This window comes from Vanacampus margaritifer, chromosome 15, assembly GCF_051991255.1.
Source record: "Vanacampus margaritifer isolate UIUO_Vmar chromosome 15, RoL_Vmar_1.0, whole genome shotgun sequence".
Taxonomy (NCBI): Eukaryota; Metazoa; Chordata; class Actinopteri; order Syngnathiformes; family Syngnathidae; genus Vanacampus; species Vanacampus margaritifer.
In genome coordinates, this window is record NC_135446.1 from 18,457,677 (window position 1) to 18,479,739 (window position 22,063).

Genomic DNA, 22,063 nt, shown 5'->3' on the forward strand with positions numbered 1-22,063 from the left:
AGATACATTTGCACGTTTTTAAATTGCGGTGTTAGATTTATTTAGAATAATCATTATAACAAATTCGAATTACTTTATATTTAGTAAGTTAAAGTTAATTGACTCTTTGAGCCATTTTCAGCTGTAAAAAGTTAATATTTTGTCCAGAATTTATTTGATTTTCATATACAATTTTTTTTTTCACAGTGTCACACAAACACGCACACATACAAACATGGTCTCACAGGCGGGGAAGCGAACCCACGCCAAACTGCATTCATATACAATTAATACCTTTAAAAACACGTTTCCACTTGCTGTCGACTGATGATGACATCACCTGTGCTAAGGAAATAGGTAACGACCGGTAACGACCAATCACGGCTCACCTGTTTTCTGGGTTCTGGCAGCAAACTGAACCACGGTTGGTGGTTATGTGCATAGAGGATGTCATCTTCAGTCGACAGCAAGTGGCAAAATTAAGTTTTTAAAGGAATTAATTGTTCATGAAAAATAATAAAGTTATCACATTAATTATAGACAAACTGTTATTTTCTTGCTTTTTCAAATGGCTCAATGAGTCAAGTATCCCTTTAGCATTTGCTGACAAAAAGCACACTGTAAAAGGGAGTGGGAAATTTATGGACAGAAAAATGCAACATAAATGCACAACAGTAAAAATAGCATTACTTTATTGAAGCGCTCAACTGCTTGGTTATAGCAAAACAGTTTTATTTGACATTTCCTCTCCGCTACATCATCTCTTGAATATTTCCAGATTTTGTTCTACTGCTTTTCATGCACTATAAGCCTCATGAGCATCACCCGTTCTTAAGAAGGGATCACGTCAGATGTATATTACAGATCTAAAAGAAAAATGCAAAAATGAATGCACAGAAGTCAAAGCAGAACGAGTTTATTGAGTACCGTTTCATTAAAAACAGCATTCCCTTCCTCGCTAAACCCTGCACATTAATCATAATTCTGTGATATATGCAGATGTGTGCAGTTCGTGAGGTGACAACAGCAAGTTGGAGCAGAATTTGCATGTTCTATAAGGCAAAGGCGTTACAGCCATCAGTGGTAAACCCAACACGCAGAAAAGTACTGAGAACATAATCAGCTATATCAGTTTATTAAATGCGTCATAAATGAAGATTACACTAAACAATCCATTTCAGAGTATTACAAATAAAACAAGTTTGTCACATTAGTCCCTTTCTACAGCTTAAATAATGTTCAGGAAAGTTGATGGTAGATTGAAGAGTGACATCCTGAGGATATTTGGTTAATCGGCGGGAATGAGATGAGGCGCTTGTGGCGTTTGTTTGAAAAGGCCCCTTTGACTCAAAAATGTGATTTCTGTGGCTTGAAAGTCAACGTGCAGGTTTCAAACAACAACAGACAATCTGATGTCCTTACAAATAAATACATTGAAGATGAACCTCATGACCAGCACCAACGGATGATGGGGCGTCTGCTGCATTGCTTGGCGATCCAAAAGACACAATCGGACAAACCGATGAAGTGTTTAGAAACCGAGCGGGTGAGGGGCGACCGTTCCCCCGTTCTCCACCACTGCTGCGGAAATGGCCTGAAAGTTATTATAAAGTTGCCTGGACTGGCTGGAGCGCAGCGCCTGAATGTCCCGCATGAGTCTCCCGTGAGCCTGCGGGACCAAGGGAGCATCAGCAAAGCGCACGCGCTGCATTTAGAGTCAACGTATTTGACGTGTTTCGGATAAAAGCTTACCTCCACACACCAAGTCTCGCACAGAACTTTCTCATGTTGGGCCGAGGGGTGGCCCTGACTCAGGGAGCGGGACGCCCTGCCGAGGACAAAAATTTCATTAGGCTATGTAGATATACTTCAGGAAAAAAAAAATAATAATAAAAAAATATTTAAAATAATTAATTAATTAATTAAAAAAAAAAAAGGCTATACAGATACTTGGAGGTGGTTAGTAGACAAACAAAAAAAGTCAACATGTACCTTGAGAGGACAACAATCATGGTGTAAATGTCAATGGCACAGTCGGCCACTCTCATCAACACAAACTGCTCATCTGCAACAGGAAAGTATTATTGATGTCCTCCTTTGTTCGCAAACACACTCTACAATGAGATCTATCAAGAGTTTTTGCAAGCCCACTCACCAATAATCTTCTTGCCATGTTTAATAAGAAGCTCCTCGATAGCCACGCCAAATTGTTCGATGGCTTTCACGGCCTGCGTGACAAAAAAAAAAAAAAAATGATGAGAGGGCAAAAAAATTAAACGGGGATTCCAGTAACTAAGCCATGATAACACACCATTTGGCCACTTTGAGCCAGCTCAGGGTGGACATTTCCTTGAAGTGTCAATCCAGTGCTCATGCCTGCCTTCCTAAAAACGAGCCAGCAAAGCCAGTTTCACTCAAACAAGAAGCGCTCAAGTACAGTACGGCAAAAGTACTGACGTGTTACCTCTTTGCTCTTTTGGTGAGTTCTTCCGCCAGGAGCCCAGCGTTGCCGAGTGGGTTCTTCATGGCTTTTTGTAAGCTCTTCAACTGGTTGCCCGCATTCTGAGGAGGAGGGTCAACGACGTCAAAGATAGCGCAAGACAAAAGTGCACGTGAATATTCACCTGGAAGCCGTTGAGGGCCACGAAAAGCCTGAGGATGTCATTGGTGCCCTCAAAGATGCGGAAAATTCTCAGATCCCTCATCACCCTCTCGACTCCGGCATCCTGTAAAAAAAAAAAAAAAAAACATTGCCCCTCATCAGTGTGCATTCTTTTCTTTGACTTTCTCGGAGAATATGGAGCGATCCCTCACTTTCATGAATCCCATGCCGCCCATAACTTGAATGCACTCGTCCGTCACGCTCCACGCAGCTTCCTGTCAGAAAGACGAAGATGCAGTTGAGCTCCGGCCACATAGCAATCGGCCGACTTCCAAACGTAAAAAAAAAAAAAAAAAGATTCTCACGGAAGCGAAGATCTTGCTGATGGCCGCCTCGATCTGGAACTCGGTTGCTCCGCTGTCCATGTTGCCGCTGATCATGTAGGCCAGAGACTGCGGGAAGTGCAAAGAAGCCATCAGCGCCGATGGATGGCGAGGCTGTTCACGTTTGATGAACGTCTACCGACCTCGGTGACGTACTGTAGCATGGCCATGCGGGCCAGCTTCTCCTGGATGGCGCCATAGGTGTGGATCTTGCTGCCAAATTGGGTCCGGTTGCTTGCATGGTCCACCTGATGAAAAGGAGAAAACCGTGACAGTTATGGACAACATGGCGACTGCTCTCCAAAAATCAGGGATGTGATTTGACCAAAGTGAAATTATCTGAAAATTTAGCCAGGGGTCTGGGGCTCATGGGTTTTCCGTGTTTTTAAGTACTTTCAATGCACTCACATGACAAAGAAATAGACAAAACAACAGCATAAATTTTCAATGTATATCGAACTATCCCATATAAAATGGCAGTTTTAGTCAACTCAAAATCAGTCACATTCAAAAACATTGGACTGTCTTTGCTTTTAAAAACTATCACTGAGAATATCATCATATCTAACTAATGTGATTACTAAGTTAACACATAAATAATGTTGAAGAGTTCAAATTTCATGAACAAATAATTGTATCATGACCAAATGAAAAGTAACTCATATTAGAGCATACCACAAATGTCTTTGTTATAGCAGAAGATGTTATCTGTCGGAGTCATGTGCATACACAATGAAATACAAAAAAAATAAAAAATAAATGGATTTTTTTGGGGGGGGGGGGGGGGGGGATAAAAAAGCGGGATTCCGCGAATTAGCGGAAAAATCACATCCCTGAAAAATAGAACCTACCGCTTTGTTGATGGCTCCTTTCATGGTGCCGGAGAGAGCGGCCGCCATGCCGAATCGGCCGTTGTTGAGGATGTTCATCGCCACCTTGAAGCCGCCTCCCACCTCACCCAGCACGCAGTCAGCTGGCACGCGGACGTTATCGAAGTAAACCTCGGCCGTGTTGGAGGCTTTGATGCCCATCTTCTTCTCTGGTGGCCCGCTGGGATTTGGAAAAAAAAGGGTTGATGAACAAAGAGAGCTTCCAGTAATAAATATGGCATAATTGTGCAGATTTCTGGAGGGGAAAAAAAAGCGGTTATTCTCACTGTGTCACTCCACCAAAGCTCTTCTCCACAACCAAAGCTGTGATCTTGTCCTTCATTTCTCCTGTCTTAGGATCCTTCATTGGTGTCTTGGCAAACACGGTGAAGATCTCAGCCAGACCGCCATTACTGAAAGGAGCAGGTGATCACATTGCGATGCTTGGCCGATTTGTGCCGCAATTAGGGGTGTCAGGCGAAAATTTGTCATCGTAATTAATCATATGACTTCAATAGTTAACTCACGATTAATCACACTTTTTTTTTTATCTATTCTAAATGCATAATAAAATATTGTTTTCTAAGTTTTCATACTCATGTTAACATAAAAGTGGGAAAAAAAGTCATTGATACAGTAATTTCATAATAATTCATAAAATTGAGTTAAAATTAAAAAGCTGTACTGTACTGTAAAAACAAGTGTGATATTGATTTGCGTTAAGGTAATTCTTCTGCCACTAGATGGCATAATTGCATTTGAAAGACATTGGTAACAGGTCAGTGCAATTTTCTTTTCATATTAAGAGCTATCTAATCTTTAACAAAGTTACATGTGAAATTATGTATTTCAAAAATTGTAAAATACAACTTGACTCCACTCTCCACAATTATATGCATTATTATAATAAAATGTATTACTGCTAAATGTTGACGTGGACTAGAATTACCCCAGAACAAACTTTCCAAGTAAGGGGCGGTTCATTAATCGCGCGTTTAAAAAAATTAGTGGTGTTAAAGGAACTTTAAATTGACTCAAAATGAACGCACTCATTTTGACACCCCTACCTGCAATATATACAGTTGAGTTGATTGATGGTAGTCGGCATTCTAACTGCATGATATGCAATGCCAAGTTGAGCAATTCTAGTTCAGTACAACTATGTTTCCTTTTTGAGTGCATGTATGTCAAAATATTAGGAATATTTTGGACAATAAAGTTTTCATTTGCGGTACTCTACCTGGGCTATTTATTAGGAGATGTGCTAAGTGAAGACAAGTATCTGCTGCAAGCAAATGTCTTAACAGGGTGATAAAGATCCTCTAGTGGCAAATATGCGTCTTCTGTGGTCTCACCTTATCCAGATTTTGCTTCCATTGAGGGTAAAATACTGTCCGCAGGGGGACTGCACAGCTGTGGTTTTGATGGAAGCAGCATCAGACCCGCTGGCTGGTTCAGTCAGGCAAAAGGCAGCAATGTGCTCACCTGGACATACAAAAAACACAAATCGCTTGTCTCTGTCCTTCACGACATACAAAGCACTGTGTGAGTGAGCTACCTGATGCAAGTTTCGGTAGGTATTTCTCTTTTTGTGCCGGATTGCCGAAAAGCAAAATGCCCTTGAAGCCAATAGACTGGTGGGCACCCAGCGTGATGCCAACACCGAGATCATGGGTGCCGACGATCTCCACTAGCCGGGCATACTGAGGAGAGACGGATGAGGTCGTTACCCATTGTGTAAAATCCGTTCACGCTGATTCCATACAAATGGACGCACCTGTGTGTTGGTGAGGCCCAGGCCACCCAGGTCGGCCGGCACCTGCAGGCCAAAGGCGCCCATCTCTTTCAAGCCCTCCATTGTATGGTCCTCGACTTTCTCCAGCGCATCGTTTTTGGCCGGATCGTTCACCTCCTGCACACAGGAAGTGAGTCACGAGGGGAATGAGAAAAAAATAAAACAATCAGCCAGAGCGGTTTCAAATTTACCTCAAAAAACTTGCCCACAGGCGGCACAAGCTCTCGGAGGAACTGCTCCTGCTCTTCGTTCAAGACTAAACACACAAGAGAAATTGCTCATCAAGGTTGTTTGTAAATTTAAATAGCATCTCCTTGAAATGTTTGGTTTACCGGAAGGGTAGGGAAACACTTGAGGGGTGGCAATCTGCCCCTTGAAAATGTTGACAGCAAAAGATTTGGACTCCTGAGGGATATTAAGCAGCTCAGTCAACAACAGCAGTTAAACGCACTATCGATACCCGTGTTACAATATTTTGGGAAGCAACATACTGCTGCACTCGTCTTCTTCTCCACCACAGCGGCGGCATCCGTTCCGACTGCTGCTGGCTTCTCCAACACTGCCTGTATTAAGAGGGATATTGCTGAAGTCCATCAAGGGAGTAACATTGCTGATATTTTTGTAACAATTCACATTATTTTCTGAATTATATTTTTGCATTTAAGTGACACAAGTACCGTGTAGTTGAGCGTTCTGGTATAAAGAAATGTGTGACTTTGTGTCACAGGCCATAAATAGGTGAAAGTTTAGTGCAAGGACATATCAGCTATGGTAACCTCAATCTCAAAGTGTCTATATAACATAGCTATACATTTTATATACATAAAAAATAAAAACAATTCTAGCACGATTGTGGTAACTACTAAAAGCATAACTACTTCCTGTTTGGGTGCTGGTCAGGACAGCTAGTGTCACCTTAAATGTGGATAACGTGATCAGTGAACTTTCACCTACTTGCTCTGGAATGGGGTGATTGTGTTATATCACCATCAGTACCAAAGCATTACGTCAAAACTGATGTGCAAGGTTTGCAAGTAACAATGTATTTCAAAAATGGACGCATATAAATAGTGATTAAGGCATTCTATTCTGTGACATACCTGTGTAGCTTGACTAGCATAGAGGCGTGCGCTGTTCACGGCCACGATAGCCTGGCGTTGAACCCTGAATTACACGAACGGATTTTGGTACAGTATTTATATGTTATGAAGACACAAAGGATGAATATAAAATTCCAAGAATATATTTACAGGTCTTGATTGTAAACATTAACGCTACAAACCCAGTGAGTCCGGGTGCGCTCCGCAGAATGGCACCACAAAGCGCAGAAGACTGGCCCACTTTAAGAAGCAGCATTATTTTTCCGTGAACTAAGAGTACATGTCAAAAAGAATGCTCAGTAAAACAACAGAACAGACTTAAATGCTTAGCTAACCGTTAGCATCGCGTTTACACCGGCTGCCAAACGTTACGTCACGATCGTCCCGACTAGTTATGTTTGAGTAGTTCTGTACTTAATACACGATTAAAGTCAATTGGATAACACAAATCATATTTATATAATATAACATACCCGTGTAGGATATAATCAGCGCCGAAACAGACCAGTCTTGGAAAAGTGACAAGAGTGTTTTTTTCTTCTTCTCCTACCCTTGACCGGGTTACCCGGATAATGACTGACTCCTTGCGGTGCATGACGGGACATGTAGTTTTAGGGGTCAGACCTGTATATCTGTAACCCGATTCATGAGAATTCAAATTTTCCCCCACCATTGTTATTGTGCAAATATTGACATTTGTTGATTATCTTATTGCAAATCTTGTTTCTAATAGCAATCTGAACATTTTTACTAAAAAATAATTCAATTAAATAAATAAATGTCATAATATTATTCAGTGTTTGCAGAACAGCTTTTGCTTCTGCCTGAACTCTTTCGGTTGTATATTTATATATGAAATTAGTTTATTTGTTTTTAACATGTTGAATTTTTAATTTGCCAATGAACCGGATAAAAGTGTGTTTGCTTTTGGGAAAGAAAAAAACCCACAATGTATATATATGATCATTTTAAATGTGCATAAAATCACACATCCATCTGGAAATATTGACCTCAACTGACTCATAGCACCATATAAATTAAAGTGGAACCCTTTCTAAAATATGATGCAATTATCCTCCTTCCTTGTAAGCCTACATTAAAATACTGTGCACACAAACTGTGGAAGTACATAAATAAATAATAAATAAATAAACTAAAAGGGTTCCACAAACTAACCTCTTTTAAACTGAAGCTGTTGACTGACATTTTGCAATGCTCAGTGACATGTCTTAAAATAATGACTGAGGCTTAGTTGGCTCCTAAAACTTGACGTCATTTAACCTCCACAAGTGCATCAATATCAGGCTTCAAATCCTAAGTAGCAGCCAATTTCAGAATGCCAGAAGTGGTCCTCGAAGCGCTTTAGATGATGGATGGATGGATGGATGGTCAGAGGTTATCAGTGCGCCCTCTAGTGGACAAATGAAGTTGTGTTCTATCCCCTCATGGTTATGGTCATGGTTGTGGCCGGCAGGCCATGTTTGCCAACACTGCTATAGACTTAGAGACTATACATGTATTTAAAATCAAATGTCTCAAAAAATTGTCTACTGTGTGATACACATCTTTGGTTTGTTTTTCCAACCTCCTATTAAAAAAAAACGTGGTGGCTTTAGGTTTGTGATTTTAAATGTTCTATAGGTTACCTATTAAGTTGTAAAAGTCTTACATTTATGGATATCAAGTCACAGTTACATATTACAAAGTATGTCAATGTTGCACAATGGCATTGGTCTTAATGGTTTTGTACGGTGAATAAATATAAAATATGTGATAAATGAAATATTAAGCGAGATGTTACTTCCTTTGACTAGCCCTAAAGGTAATTATTGTGTCTTTTAAAAAATATACTATAGATTTTATTTTACTTTTAACAGCCAGTACAAGCACCTGTGAACTGTGCCAGTGTTCACATGAAGTGCCAAGTGCCAAGTCATGCCGCAAGTTACATAACAAGCAAGCAGCGCCACTCGTGGCCCGCGCTAATCAACACACTGAGCCTCAGAATTGTGCATAAAATGTGTCATGTGAACTTGAAGTCGCCCACATACAAATACACACACACACACACACAAAAACATAATTCTGCCTACTTGTCAATGTCCCTTCAGTTTGTTGTTGGACCTTTGAACTTTGAGAAGTAGTTCAAAAAAGGAAGCGCAAGCCAGATGTGTCATTAAATAAAAATATTTTGTTGTCGGTGTTCACCTCAGTGGCTACTGGCTGTCTGTTGGCTTGCTATGTAGACGCGAAATATTACATGGGCGCCATAAAATCCTTGAAGGCAGGCGGCTTACTTCGACCCAATAAGCTCAATTACATAACTCTTCTACAGTCACCAGGCACTTTCTGTATGTGCAATTTTAATGGATCACCTTGTCCTTGCTCAGGTCTCACCATCCACACGTCCGCATTTCATCAGGCCACATGTTATAACAACACTCCATGTCACCATGTCACTCATTCCCCGGACTGGCAATGGGCAATTCCGAGCTTATGACACAAGTCAAAATGGTGTTTTGACTCAGTGAAAGGAATCTCTCTGCTCATTGAAAAGAACTGGACTTTAGATCAATCACATTTTATATGTGAGGATTATTTTGATTTTAAAATGTGATGAAATATCATTTGACTACTACAGTATATCATTTTGCATGCATACAATGCGCCATTTGTTGCTATTGCCAAAAAGCTGCCCAAACCACTCATTTCAGGCCAACATAACCACAGCATTCTAACGATTGCAGACGATTAGAAGCGGCATGGAGACAATTGGATGCAACGTAGAGACAATTGGCCACGCGTGATGTGGAGACAACCAGATGTGGCGCAGGCCTCGTAAGGCATGAAGGTCACGGTGACTGTCTGTCTCGTGGGGTCTCCTACGTCAAACACCCGCTTCATCGATCGGCTTCGCACATTCTGTTTGATGACATGGAATGCGATGACTGACCTGGTTCACGTGTTTCTTTGGGAAAAAAAAGCTGTTTTGAACTTGAATGGCCTTTGTTTAGCTTCCTATCTGGGGCCTCTGTGCCCTTTTCCATCGAAACGTAATTGGTGACTCCTAGCATAGACAAACATATACTGTAGGCCAAGGTGTGTACACTCCTGACATGTTGATGTTGCCTTCTGTTATGACAAAAACATCAACCAAGAGGACAGCCTGTAGGGAGATAACGTGTCTGGGAACATTCAAGGTTGACTTTGTGGAACCGGTAAAGATTTTATTTGTCTTTTATGACATACTGGATTTTAAGCCATCAAACACATAGACACATTGTAAACAGGGTGAAAAGTACAAAGTGACATAATGTGTCTGGTTGTGTGGGTGGATGTGTGAGTGAAATGCATGGCCTTGGGTGTTTTTAAAAGGATGTATGTTTCTTTAATGTCACAACACATACAAAGATAATGGCAACTGGTAATGACGAATTATTAATTCAGGATGTCATAAAATATCTTTTTTTTTTTTAAAGGGGGCGGTTCGGGGGCGGGTGAACAAGTGTCATTTGGACCAATTAGAGTGTTCCTTGCGCATGCGTCATTCGGAAATGTGGCTGCCTTATAAATTGCGCCCATTCGCTAAAAACGCAAGAGACAACATAGCGCGCGCAACGTGAAGTCACTTTTTTTTTCTCATCCGCCTGCTTCTTGAGAGTACATCGCCATCATGTTTCCTCAAGGTAACCAGTGGTAAGTCATTGATAAATATATCCCTCCGTTTTTTTAAAGGCTTTTATTTGCACGACAATGTAGTATATCTACTTAATTACACATTTCAATAAACCTTCAATACGAAACGTGACGGACAGACAGACAGACAAGACAGTGTTTTGACAGTCGAAGTTGTCTGGAAGTTTTGCTCTGACCTACCGATATAGGATGGAAAACGTTGATGTCCTCTCGCTGGAATTTTGAGGATGGATTTGGAATCTTATTGGTTAAAGAAGAAGTGGGCTAATAGAGTTACTTTGACCAATGCTACTGAGGGAGAAATTTTCAACATAGATTTGTACTGGAAGCAATGCAACTGCAGCAACCAAGAAAAAAAGCCACAAAATGAATAGAATCAATAGACTGTTGGGCATAAATGAACAATGTCATGCATATACTGTGGATGCATTTGTTGGTCATTGTTTTAGCTAACATTATGTAGTTGGAGATGCTTGTTTTGAACTTTCTTTTTTCACTCGTATTAATAAATTCAAGTACAAAACTGATTATAATAATAGAGAGAGAACAGGAAGTTATGTGTGGCATTTTTTTTTGATGATGCAGCTGCTATACCTACGAGGACTGCAAGGCCACAGCTGACTGGCTACTTGCTCAGACTGACGTGCGGCCTTCCGTCGGCATCGTGTGCGGATCAGGCCTCGGTGGGCTGGTGGAAATGTTGAAGGACCAGGTGGCGTTCAACTACAGGGACATTCCAAACTTCCCGCAGAGCACGGGTGAGTCCACCACAAAAAAAATCCCGCTGGAAGTTTGGCTGATTTATTATTTGGTCCCGTACAGTGCAAGGACACGCTGGACGGCTCGTTTTTGGAACACTGAAGGGGCGGTCATGTGTGTGCATGCAGGGCCGCTCTCACCTGTATGAGGGTTACCCAATCCAGAAGGTTGGTTGGTAGGCTATATAACGTACTGTCATGCCAGTGCCCCGCCGGGGCTAACCACATTGTGTACATTTGTTATGTTCAGATCACACTGCCTATGCGCATCTTTAAGTTGCTGGGCGTGGACACGGTGATACTGACCAACGCGGCGGGCGGTCTCAATCAGGACTTCAAGGTGGGAGACATCATGATCATGAAAGACCACATCAACATGCCAGGCTTCGCTGGGAACAACCCACTGGTCGGACCCAACGACGATAGGTAGGACACCGACCACGGGCAAAGCTTGAAAATCAGCACGGTGGTTAATTAAGCGTGGCATCTGCAACGCAGGTTTGGCGTGCGCTTCCCGTGCATGTCTGACGCGTACGACCGAGACCTTCGGCAGCTGGCCATGGACGTGGGGCAGGAACTGGGCTTCGGGCACTTCCTGAGGGAGGGCGTCTATTGCGTGCAGTGTGGGCCGTCATTTGAGACCATCGCTGAGTGCAGGATGCTCAACAAACTCGGTGCTGATGCTGTTGGTGAGTTGCGCTAGTTAACCAGTTAGCAAGTGAGTCTAAAGTCTCCTGAAACTTCAAACTAAAATACTGTGCCAAAGTCATTCAATTCAAGTCATTTAATCTACATCTCGAAAAGTCCAATTTAATGGGTAACTAAACCCTTTTAAAAAAAATATATATATATATATATATATATATATATATCCATCCATTTTTTTGACCGCTTGGATTAGGGCCAGTGAAGAGAGAAAAAAAAAAGGTTGGCAGGAGTTTCACTTCATTCTTAGAATTCCCACTTTAACCTCAAAATCCTGACTTTAATCACAGAATTCTGACTTTAAAGTGAGAACTTTAAAGTCAAAATTCTGACTTTAAAGTAATCTTAGAATTCTTTCTTTGTCTCAGAATTTTGACATTTAAAGTCAGCATTCTCACTTTTAAGTGAGAATTCTGAGATAAATCAGTCTGAAGGTCAAAATTGTGAGATTAAAGTGGGAATTCTCACTTTAAAGTAAAGTGAGAATCCTGACTTTATTCTCACAATTCTGACTTTTTATTGTCAGCATTGTGACCTCAAAGTCAGAATTCTGAGATTAAAGTTAGAATTCTGACTTTGACTTTGTCAGAATTCTGAGATTAAAGTGGGAATTCTCAGATTAAAGTCAGAATTCTCACTTTAAAGTCAGAATTCTCACTTTAAAGCCAGAGTTCTGACAATAAAGTGAGAAACCTGCCAACCTTTCTTTCTCTCTCTTCACTGGCCCTAATTCTCTTCCGTAGAAACCAAAACACCTTGTTTTATAATAGTTTCCCTTTAAGTCTGACATGAGTCAAGGCGCACGACTCTCCTTCTGAGCCGATGTCGCCCTTTCCAACGGCAGGCATGAGCACGGTCCACGAGGTGATCGTGGCTCGCCACTGCGGCATGCGCGTCTTCGCCCTGTCGCTGATCACCAACCAGGCGGTGATGGACTACGACAGTGAGGAGAAGGCCAACCACGAGGAGGTCCTCCAGACAGGCAAGCAGAGGGCGGAGCAACTGGAGCGGCTCATCTTCACCATGGTGACCAGGATGGAGCACAACAACAACGACGCCTGAGCCGTCTTGTCTTGTTCCTTGTCAAACTTGTGTTCGGTTCCATTCCAAGCTCTAACATTCTGTTCCTCCTGGTTATATTATTTGTATGTTTGCAGTTAATCAACATGTACAAGTGTGATTGAAGTCAGCCTGTTTTTTTCTATTGTTAATAAAGCTTATTTATTACGACACTCTGTGACATTGATTGGCTTTTACAATGCGTGCACTGTAAACAGGAAGTTCTTCTTAAGAGTTACAAAAGTGTTATTCTGTTCCATCATTAAAAAACAGACGCATGCACAGCATCATAAGTGCTCCAAAAATGGCAACCGGTTTGGCACAAGAAGCATAGATCAAAGATTGTCTACGGCTAGGCTTCAAGCACATTGGCGCCAATGTTAAAAAAGGTGAATAATGGCATGGTCCACACAAGATGGTGGTGAGGTTACAAAAGGCTAAACTAAAATCCGCCATGGCACGGGTGTCAAACTCAAGGCCTGCGGGCCAGGTACGCTCGACGCTTCACTTTATGTGGCCCACTAAAAGCAAATAGTGTATCTTTCTGGTAAAATGGGTTTGTTCTTTCATTTTGGCAGAAAGTCTATGCTAAAATTGCCCTTTTTCTTCACCTGTAACATATTGCAAGCATATTCACATGATCCCTTCTTAAAATAAATTGAACTAAAGTTGTACATGTCAATATTCGCATGCCGCAATATTCTGATTATTCTTAATCCTAATTCAATTTGTTGTTAGCAATATTAAATGGTGGGGTCTTAAGTTTTGACCTTTTCTGTTTGCAACAATTCAAAACGGACTCCTCCCATGTGTGTGTATGTAGTCATGTAATGAGGTGATGATACATTTAAATGGGTTTCACAGTTGTAAAAGCCCAAAAGGGAACCCATTACTGCGATGTGGCCCCTGACAAAAAAAAAAGTTTGACCCCCCCCTGCTACTTGGCAATTATTTACGTTCTCAGCAACATCCCAGCACGACGCAATGCGGTAATCAGGTCACGGCGTCTGAAGGCACCAGACACGCCGTCCACTGGCGTCTAGGCGAACATGGTGAGGGAGAGCCACTGCAAGAAACAGGAAGTGGTGACAAATGAGGAAGTGTTCAAACAGCTAGAACATTTCCTGTTACCTGTGAGAAGTTGAGCACCATGACGCCATCTGCATCCGTGTCCATGATCTTGAACGTTTCTGTCGAAACGAGCGTGGCAAGGTTAGTGCGAGGTGGCGGGCCTAAGTGGGCGGAGTCACGGACAACACTCACTGAACATGGACTCCAGGCGGACCAGACATGTGACGAAATTGTCAAAGTCGACGGCCATGTCTTCCTCCGTGTATCGCAGGATGATGAGCTGGAACAGGTGATTGGTCAGCTTGAAGCCTGCGGAAGGGGGTACATTTAGCGCGCGGCGATGAGTAAGGTTGCGCACGCATGGCGATGCAGCGCACCTGCGGACTCCAGCGCCATCCTCATCTCATAGGAGCTCATGGTTCCCGACTTGTCTAGGTCATAGTTCCTGAATATGGTCTGTTTAAGAGCAGGAGAGTTCATGTGATTCCAGAATGGCCTGTGCGTATTTGTGTGTGAGAAAATGTTACCAGGTAGCGTTTAATCTTCTCCCAAAGTACGTGGAACTCAACCAGGCCCAGTTTCCCACTGCCGTCCGTCTGCGGGGACGTTGAGGAAAACCAATGAGGAGACTTGAGTCACATGACTTGACTTCAAAACCAAAAAAAGAAGACCGAAGAGTCCCCAGCAAAAACGGCAGCAAGGATACATCCATGAGGTTGATCATGCTGCGACACGCCTCCTTGGTGAAGCCGTCCGTCTTCAGGTCTTTGTCTGTTGCCATGGAAACTATGTTCACGTCTATGCGTGTGAGTGGAAGGAGTGCTGATAATGTACTTACGCTTGCTGATGATGCGGTTCAGGATGGTTTGCAGCTCGTTGATGCTGATCTCCATGTCCTCCACGGTGCCCGCACACACCAAACAACAATCAGGCCTTTGTCGCAGCAAAGGTCAAACACGATGCAGAAAAAAAAGGGGTATGTGCTTACTGAACCAGCCAACTGTCGGAAGAGACTCTTGAACCCGGCCTCAATCTGACTCTCGTCCAAATAGTTCTGCAAGGAAAAGAAAAGTTAAGACGATTTCATTGAGGGACGCAGGTCTGCCACGGTCTCCTCACCTCGCTCGGAAGATCCGCCACTACGTCGTCGTCCAGCTCCCTGAAAGGCAAAAACTTTACATCATCACGCGGCCATGATTGCAAAGACGTAACAAGGCGTCACTCACTCTGAATCTGCGGGCTTCTCGGAGAAAACCCGTAGGACAAAGTCAGCCTCCTTGTGGGGCTCGAAGGTGGAAGGCACGATGACATATTCGCCGGCCGGGAGTCGCAGACGCGAGCTGACCTCCCTCAGGTTGATGAAGAGTTCGGAGCGAGCGCTGGAGGCATGCGTCAGAAAGAAGTTCTGCTTCAAGTGGACCCGCGTCTGCCCTTTAGCCTGAGACGGAAGTCGGTTAACCGCCACCATTCTGCTTTGTTCGAAAAAAAACCTGATTGGAAAGCTCATACCTCGTTGGGAACCTGCAAATAGAGAACTTGATGAGATTACAGAGCGGAAAGTACGCAGAGGAGCTTTTGGGGGCGCACACCGACCTCGTAGACGGCAAAACCGATGGTCTCCATGTCTTTGCCCTCCCGCCGCTTCTTCCTGCGGTCCTTCTGCATGAGCGCCACCAGGAAGCTGCAGTCGGACATGCCGGGTGTGTCCGGATGCTGCAGCAGCAACTTGAACTGCGGATTCAGCCAAAAAGTCGCTGGACGGAAGAGGTTAAAGGTCAGGCTACTCATTTAAACCCCCTCACTTCCGGTGTCTTTTCTTACCCGCATAGTTCCGGCAGCCTCCTGCTGTGCTGCCCCGTCTCCACTCGCCCGGGTACAGCGACGAGCTCCACGTTTTCATCTGGCTGTGCTGGAGGGCGTCGGCTGTCAGGTTGCAGATTTCCAAACGGGTGAACTCGCGCAGGAAGTCGCTGAAGGACAACCTGTGGGAGGGGGGACAAGCCGAGGGGGTATGAGAAGCCCCCCCAACATTTCTTGACAATAATATATTCTATGTAGCCCCACTAGTCTAAATACAGTATTCTGGTTAACAGTGCGTTAGTGGAGTGGAGTTAAGCAGCAAAATCCAGCAGTTTTTATCAATATCAGAAGGCAGCCATTTTGCTACTTGCTGTCGAGTGAAAATGACATCACAGTTGCTCGGGTCTCAGGTTACAACCAATCACAGCTCAGCTTCAGAAAACATGTGAGTTGTGATTGGTCGTTGCCCCAGCCCTGAGCAACTATGATGTCATCTTCGACAGCAAGTTGCAAAATGGCCGCCCCCTGAGATGGATAAAAAGGGCTGTATTTTGCTACATAACTCATATTTCACAAATGTAATATCAATAAGAATGTCGTGTTAAGACCAGTTAGATCACATATAACATGAAATGTTTAAGGTTGACTTCCCTTTTAATAGAGGAAAACAGTCTCACCAGAATTCGCCGTCCTCGCTGCGGTTTTGCAGCCGAGCGCGGACTCCACGGTCTACACTGTCCCATTCTCGAGAACTGTACAGAAAATATTCAAGTGAATGGAAGACACCAGCAGGGAATGCTTTGGAATGTCTGCTTACATAATCAAACCCCCACCCCCTTCCCAGACTCTCAGTTGCGTATAAGACTTCACATGTTTACATGAGGTACTTTTTCCAACACGAGAAGCGAGAGTGTCTCACTTGTCGCTCCAAGCGCCGGTCCACTCCACTTCTCCCCACGGGTTCCTGATGCGGACCAACTTGGTCATGTTCCCACGATAGACCACCTAAGGGACACGTGGAGCATGGTCACGTTGGCTGCAGAGACACACCACCACTATGTGACGCTCTCTCACCTCATCCAAGCCCGTGACGGAGTAGGCGTGTCCCTTGACTAGCTTCTTGAAGGTGACTGCCTCCATGTCTCTGGAGCTGGTGATCTGGTACCAAAAACAACAAAAGTCAGAAGTGCTAAGTGTGTGTGTGGTTTTGTCTTTGCTACATTGTGGAGCCCAGACATGTGTGTTTTTCCAGGTTTAACTACTATTGTGGGGACCAATTTGAAATTTCAGACAAGTTCAGACCTCTCTTTAAGGATCAAGACTTGGTTTTAGAGTTTAGGTTTGAATTGGGTTATGGTTGAGGTTAGGGTAAGGAATGAGGGTAGCCAATTATTTTTGATGGTTGGGGTTAGGGGAAGGGGCTAGGAGATGCAAGTCAATGAGATGTCCCAACGATGACACAAAGACAAGTGTATGTGTGTGTGTGTGTGTGTGTGTGTGTGTGTGTGTGTGTGTGTGTGTGTGTGTGCGCGCGTCCGTGCGTGTGTGAATGGCCGAACGAGAGGAATTTTGGAGGTTGTCGCTTTATGAAGGTCAGTCGAAGCACTTGCATTAAATTACAAGCAGCTCTGCCACATCCAATATGGCAGCCGCACTGACGTACAGTAGAGCATTACTGGGCTAAGGTCCATGTATACATGTCGATGTTCTTACTCACGTCAATAGAGCAGCCGAGCAGTGAGCCCCTCTCAATGGCACGGCCCATGATACTGAAGAGGTCAGAGGGCGCCTTGCTCAGCTCGAACATTTCCGTCACGCCGCCCGTGAAATCCTCAAAGCCTTCGGAAGTGCTGCCGCCGGATAGCGCTTCGTAGCAGCCGTTCAACCTGAAGAGGACAGAGTCCACATGTGACTTTGGTGGTGGCGGACCTGAGCGGCGACTCTGCGCTCGGCTTACTTGGCGTAGGCCTTCTCAATCAGCGCGCTCCAGAATTCTCCGCCCTCCGCCGAGTGGACGAAGAGCAGCTTGCCGTCCTTGACGGGCAGGCGGTCATCGATCACTACCTCCACCCACTCGCCAAACTGCCAGAACTGTGAATACGGGACGCTACATGAGGCCCTTGTCACCCACCATAGCAACACAAAACAACAACAACAACGACATATTTCATGCTGTTGCCCTCTCTGGCCTTCTTCTTCATCTTTCCATTTGGACTACTAGACCCTAAGCATCTCGTACTACTAGTGGTATGTAGGCTCCCTCTAGTGGTATGTGAAAGAATCAATGCCTAAGAACAGTTCAGTTGTATTTAATTGACTTCATAATTGCCTTTAGATCGGTGCGTCTCAATTATTTTTTGTCATGCCCCCCCCTCCAGAAAGAAAAAAATATTTTGTGCCTCCTCAAAACTCTGCTGCGACTATAAATAGTATAATTTGTCTATAAAATTGTTGTAAGTAAATCGTTGCAGAGGAACTAATACTCTTTGCGCACTCAATTACAGCGCCACTGCCACCTACTGTAGTGAATGTGCAATTACACTTTATTCTAGTGCGGCCTAAAAAAACAAACATGTTCTCTGAGTACACATGAAACCCCTGGCATCGCACAGGGGAGCCCGCCCATTATTTGAGAAGGACAGTAATAGATGCAAACAAAAAAAACGACTGTGACTATATTACCACACAAGAATTACCTGGAAGTGGAAGATTCCGGCATACCCCTGCTCAAAGCTCTGTCCGTGCGGGACCACTCGATGCAGGAGGTTGTCGTTTAAGGTCAGCGAGGCGATGGCCGCCAGCAGCCAGCAGTCCCCTGCGCACACACGATGTCACATGACCCGGGCTGAGTATGGAAAACCATTTGAGCATTTATATGATATCCAAGTCAAGTGGACTACTACAAGCAACTACATACAACTTAGTAGGGCATTGCTGTTCACTAGTAGAACAACTTTAGCATGCTAGTAAGCAAGACATTCATTCTACTACTGTGCTGAATTTCCTTACTAGTGTGGACAATGAGACCTCTAGCAGCTGTATATCAAATAAATGCTCAAACGTCTTTCCATAGGCTGAATGGAGAAAAGTGTATTTTTCCACCCCCTAGTGGTGAGATATGTAAATGTGTATGTACTGCATGCACCCGTTGAGCATGGGTGGGGCTTTCAGTTTGCGTCTGAATACTCAATGTGACATGCAAACATTCCCCACTCACCCAGAGCTCCCTGGCAGATGTCAGTTCGGGTCGCTCCGTCCACAATGAAAGCGGGACGCTTGCACAACTCCTGCAAACAAGTACACACAAACACACACACACTCTTTTCATTGCCATGAAAAATCAGTGTTTCCCAACTTTGTATGAGTCACGACAGATAAGGAAAATGTTACCACACACTATTCAATAAAAATGTTAAAACAATAGCACGGTGGTTGGGAATCACTGATGGAGAGAAAACACAAATTAGTTTAGATAAAGGGTCACTCGTGTCGACGGGAACTGGTTTGTGCGACTGATCAAACGTAGGTGTGTCTCGCCTGATAAATTCTCACCTGCTGGATAAAGAAATAGCCAACACCAATACAAAGGAAACACCCTTGTGTTTGCTGTACGGCTAACTTAAGCATCAAGCTAGTACGTGAGGGCCTACTGCTTTTATATATATATATATAAATAGATTCTATATTTTATAAGATCTATTTCTGACAGTGCTGCATGCTAGCGCCTGCGAGTGTGTGCCGACTCGAAACGCGGCTAAAAAAAGAGAGCGCCTATTTGTGTCATTGCACACGTGCGCACGCTTGACTTCACGTTTACATTTGAGTGCAGACGTGTGTTAAAAGTGGCGTGTGCGCAAAGCAACACGGGACGCACAATCACGGCCGCATCGGAGCACGCATGTCACGCTAACATGTAATAGGATGAGCACGCTACTGTCGTATTTGTGAACATGTGAGGGAAGTGCATGAGAAACGGACTTGGTTGTGTGACTCTTAGACCACTGAAAAATGACTGAATTAAATGTTGCAAGGGTGCATATTATTAAAGTGGCTTAAACTTTGTTCAGTACATTTGTTAAGCACAGTTCAGTTGTATTTAACTTTGAAGTACAAGTTAGTTACCTTTAATCATTTAGAACCGTTTTCAAACATCTATTTAGGTACATTTTATATTTAACTTATGTGCATTACATTTTAATTCAAATATTATTTAAGTACAGAGCTTTATTTTTTGTTCATACACAGTTGTTTACATGCCCACAGAATATGTTAACTCACAAACACAACTGTATAACAGTGAGCAAAAATGTTGCGCCATTACACTTTATGAAATATCGTCAGAGCAGAAGCGAGTTGATGCTAGCTAGCTAGCTAGCCATGCTAGTTAGCCATGTTATCCACCTCAGTAGCAAGTCAGAAATTGTAGACATGCTAACGTCATAGGTGGTTGTAAACATTAATTTCAAGACAGTGTCATATTAATACGGGAATTTACCTTGAAGTTTGTCGAAGAGCGCTCTAATAAATGCAAAATCATATTGCTAGTTTTGCCTTATTTGGCAGCCCTCTTCCTAAACACGTTTTGCATATCGTTCCTCTACCAAGCCATGGCACCTAAAAAATTCCCCAAAAGAGATTACTTTTTCGACAAGGCTCATGATGACTTAACATTTTTTTACTTTTTATAACCCACAATGTACCTTACAACCTATAACCCGCCATTCAACTATACATAATTGTACAGTGGCTTACAATAATAATTAATATATTTTTGTAGGAACAAAACTTACGCTACCTACTACATTAATACTATAATGTTGGTTATAATGCTGCTACTACACCAACAGATATTGTTTGGTGTACTTAGTCTAAGTTTGGGAACAACAGCACCAATTAGTGTCTTAGAACACTCCGGATGTACTGTGCAGCTTGCTGTGTCTCACCGTGGGCCTCATCCAGCGCACGCCGAATGTCTTGGCTGACCTCGGTCCGAGCTCGTTGAAGCCCAGAGAGGAAGCGGCGCAGGGGAACAGACTGTCCTCAAAGAGCTTCCCGCTACGGAGACATTGCGACCGCAAGCTCTCGTAGTCCTGACCCAGGAACTTGACGGCATTGTCGTTCTGGCCCAGACCTTCCTGCCGGTCCCTCTGACTGCGCAGCTGCGCCGCCACACCGGTGGCAAGTATAGGCTCTACCATGTTGGGCGCGTGTGGGTGTGATGTGAAGTGTGTCAGGTTCTGATGTTGATCATGAACGGGTCAGAACCCGCCTGTCAGGATCTTTGGAATGTTACGCCGCCTCTAGAAGTAAACAAGAGAAGGAAATTCATAAAAGATCATGCTCCAGTCAGGGATTGGTCACTATTGGGGTCAAAAACAAATGTCCTGCATAACAGCAGCTGTCAATTACATGCAAAGTTTCTAAGCTTCTGTGCCAAACAACACCCAAGCTTATCACTACGCACGCATGACGCCAGGCCACGCCGCCCTGCATGACTATGCAAACAATGAACGCTTCCTGTTTCATCCGACTCAAACTTGATTGTAATATCCGGTGTTATATTACACAGAAAACATGTCAACACAGCGAGCGTCAGAGATAAAAGGTCAGAGGTCAACGCTGACTCCTGGTGGTGGGCGTGGCCCTGCATCCTGCTGTCAAAAGGCTATGGGGGACACGCAATAGCAGCTGTACTCAGACATGCGCTCAGACATGATCACGTGACGACGTTCCCCACCCACCCAACCCTACTTGACATTTGTTCCGTTGAAAAAAAAAGTTCTGGGAAGCCTACGGAAGTGTTGGAACTTGGAAGTAAAGAAAATGTTTGCAAGAGAAAGATTGCGGAACTGGAACGTGTGTTACCTGCGCGCGTGCACGTTTCCTCTCGTTCCTTTGCGGCGCTGAAGACAAGAACGTGTGAAGATAGACGAGGAGCACGCACCCCTTCTACCTTTTTTTCTCCTTCTTTTGTCCTCTTCCTCCTCCCTTTTCAGCCCTTTCTTCTTTTGCCTTCTTTTCCCCTCTTGTTCCGTTCCCCTCTGCCTTCTGCCGCTGCCGTGCTCGTTCGGGTCAATGGCGTGCGCATGCGCGGGAGGGAGGGGATGGTTGTTTTTTAGTTGGATAGCTCACGGCTGAAACCATTTCAACATTTAAACAGACAAGCGTACACGCATATATACAGTATATACGATATTCTTACACAATAATTACATCGTAATAGAATTTGATGACAAATGCTAAGCA

General features: G+C 43.7%; 3 protein-coding genes across 3 annotated transcripts; 1 reads left to right on the top strand and 2 right to left on the bottom strand.

Annotated features, from left to right (window-relative positions):
- Positions 1-879: 879 nt before the first annotated feature.
- acadvl (acyl-CoA dehydrogenase very long chain) lies at positions 880-7,339 on the bottom strand. Its single transcript, XM_077544916.1, has 21 exons — positions 7,202-7,339; positions 6,911-6,998; positions 6,729-6,792; positions 6,120-6,191; positions 5,961-6,033; positions 5,820-5,884; positions 5,611-5,745; positions 5,392-5,536; positions 5,189-5,318; positions 4,121-4,246; positions 3,816-4,014; positions 3,108-3,212; positions 2,947-3,033; positions 2,794-2,856; positions 2,604-2,705; positions 2,444-2,541; positions 2,291-2,363; positions 2,135-2,207; positions 1,972-2,044; positions 1,732-1,807; positions 880-1,648 (listed from the first exon to the last, which is right to left on the bottom strand). The coding sequence occupies exons 2-21, from the start codon at positions 6,982-6,984 to the stop codon at positions 1,511-1,513; spliced, it is 1,971 nt and encodes a 656-aa protein (XP_077401042.1). The 5' UTR covers positions 6,985-6,998; positions 7,202-7,339; the 3' UTR covers positions 880-1,510.
- Positions 7,340-10,257: 2,918 nt separating this feature from the next.
- Positions 10,258-13,119, top strand: pnp5a (purine nucleoside phosphorylase 5a). The gene is made up of 6 exons (XM_077544917.1): positions 10,258-10,424; positions 11,010-11,182; positions 11,247-11,350; positions 11,433-11,608; positions 11,681-11,871; positions 12,732-13,119. Exons 1-6 carry the CDS (start codon positions 10,402-10,404, stop codon positions 12,947-12,949), a joined length of 885 nt encoding a protein of 294 aa, XP_077401043.1. The 5' UTR covers positions 10,258-10,401; the 3' UTR covers positions 12,950-13,119.
- Positions 13,120-13,754: 635 nt separating this feature from the next.
- Positions 13,755-21,831, bottom strand: capn1 (calpain 1). Its single transcript, XM_077544915.1, has 22 exons — positions 21,683-21,831; positions 20,761-21,117; positions 19,035-19,104; positions 18,514-18,632; positions 17,775-17,908; positions 17,535-17,703; positions 16,892-16,975; positions 16,737-16,822; positions 16,495-16,569; positions 15,839-15,999; positions 15,611-15,771; positions 15,527-15,538; positions 15,244-15,455; positions 15,137-15,176; positions 15,006-15,071; positions 14,856-14,913; positions 14,724-14,788; positions 14,545-14,613; positions 14,395-14,473; positions 14,210-14,326; positions 14,078-14,136; positions 13,755-14,012 (listed from the first exon to the last, which is right to left on the bottom strand). Exons 2-22 carry the CDS (start codon positions 21,013-21,015, stop codon positions 13,986-13,988), a joined length of 2,118 nt encoding a protein of 705 aa, XP_077401041.1. The 5' UTR covers positions 21,016-21,117; positions 21,683-21,831; the 3' UTR covers positions 13,755-13,985.
- Between the last annotated feature and the right edge of the window lie 232 nt (positions 21,832-22,063).

Coding starts and splice junctions, on each gene's coding strand:
- acadvl (XM_077544916.1), bottom strand. CDS start 6,984: ATGCTGCTTCTTAAAGTGGGCCAGTCTTCTGCGCTTTGTGGTGCCATT. Junction 3,213..3,815: donor AAGGAGCCATCAACAAAGCG/GTAGGTTCTATT, acceptor CCTTTTCATCAG/GTGGACCATGCAAGCAACCG. Junction 3,034..3,107: donor TGCTACAGTACGTCACCGAG/GTCGGTAGACGT, acceptor CACTTCCCGCAG/TCTCTGGCCTACATGATCAG.
- pnp5a (XM_077544917.1), top strand. CDS start 10,402: ATGTTTCCTCAAGGTAACCAGTG. Junction 10,425..11,009: donor TTTCCTCAAGGTAACCAGTG/GTAAGTCATTGA, acceptor TTGATGATGCAG/CTGCTATACCTACGAGGACT. Junction 11,351..11,432: donor AGGGTTACCCAATCCAGAAG/GTTGGTTGGTAG, acceptor TGTTATGTTCAG/ATCACACTGCCTATGCGCAT.
- capn1 (XM_077544915.1), bottom strand. CDS start 21,015: ATGGTAGAGCCTATACTTGCCACCGGTGTGGCGGCGCAGCTGCGCAGT. Junction 15,177..15,243: donor GAGAAGCCCGCAGATTCAGA/GTGAGTGACGCC, acceptor TTTGCCTTTCAG/GGAGCTGGACGACGACGTAG. Junction 14,327..14,394: donor GATGGCGCTGGAGTCCGCAG/GTGCGCTGCATC, acceptor CCCCTTCCGCAG/GCTTCAAGCTGACCAATCAC.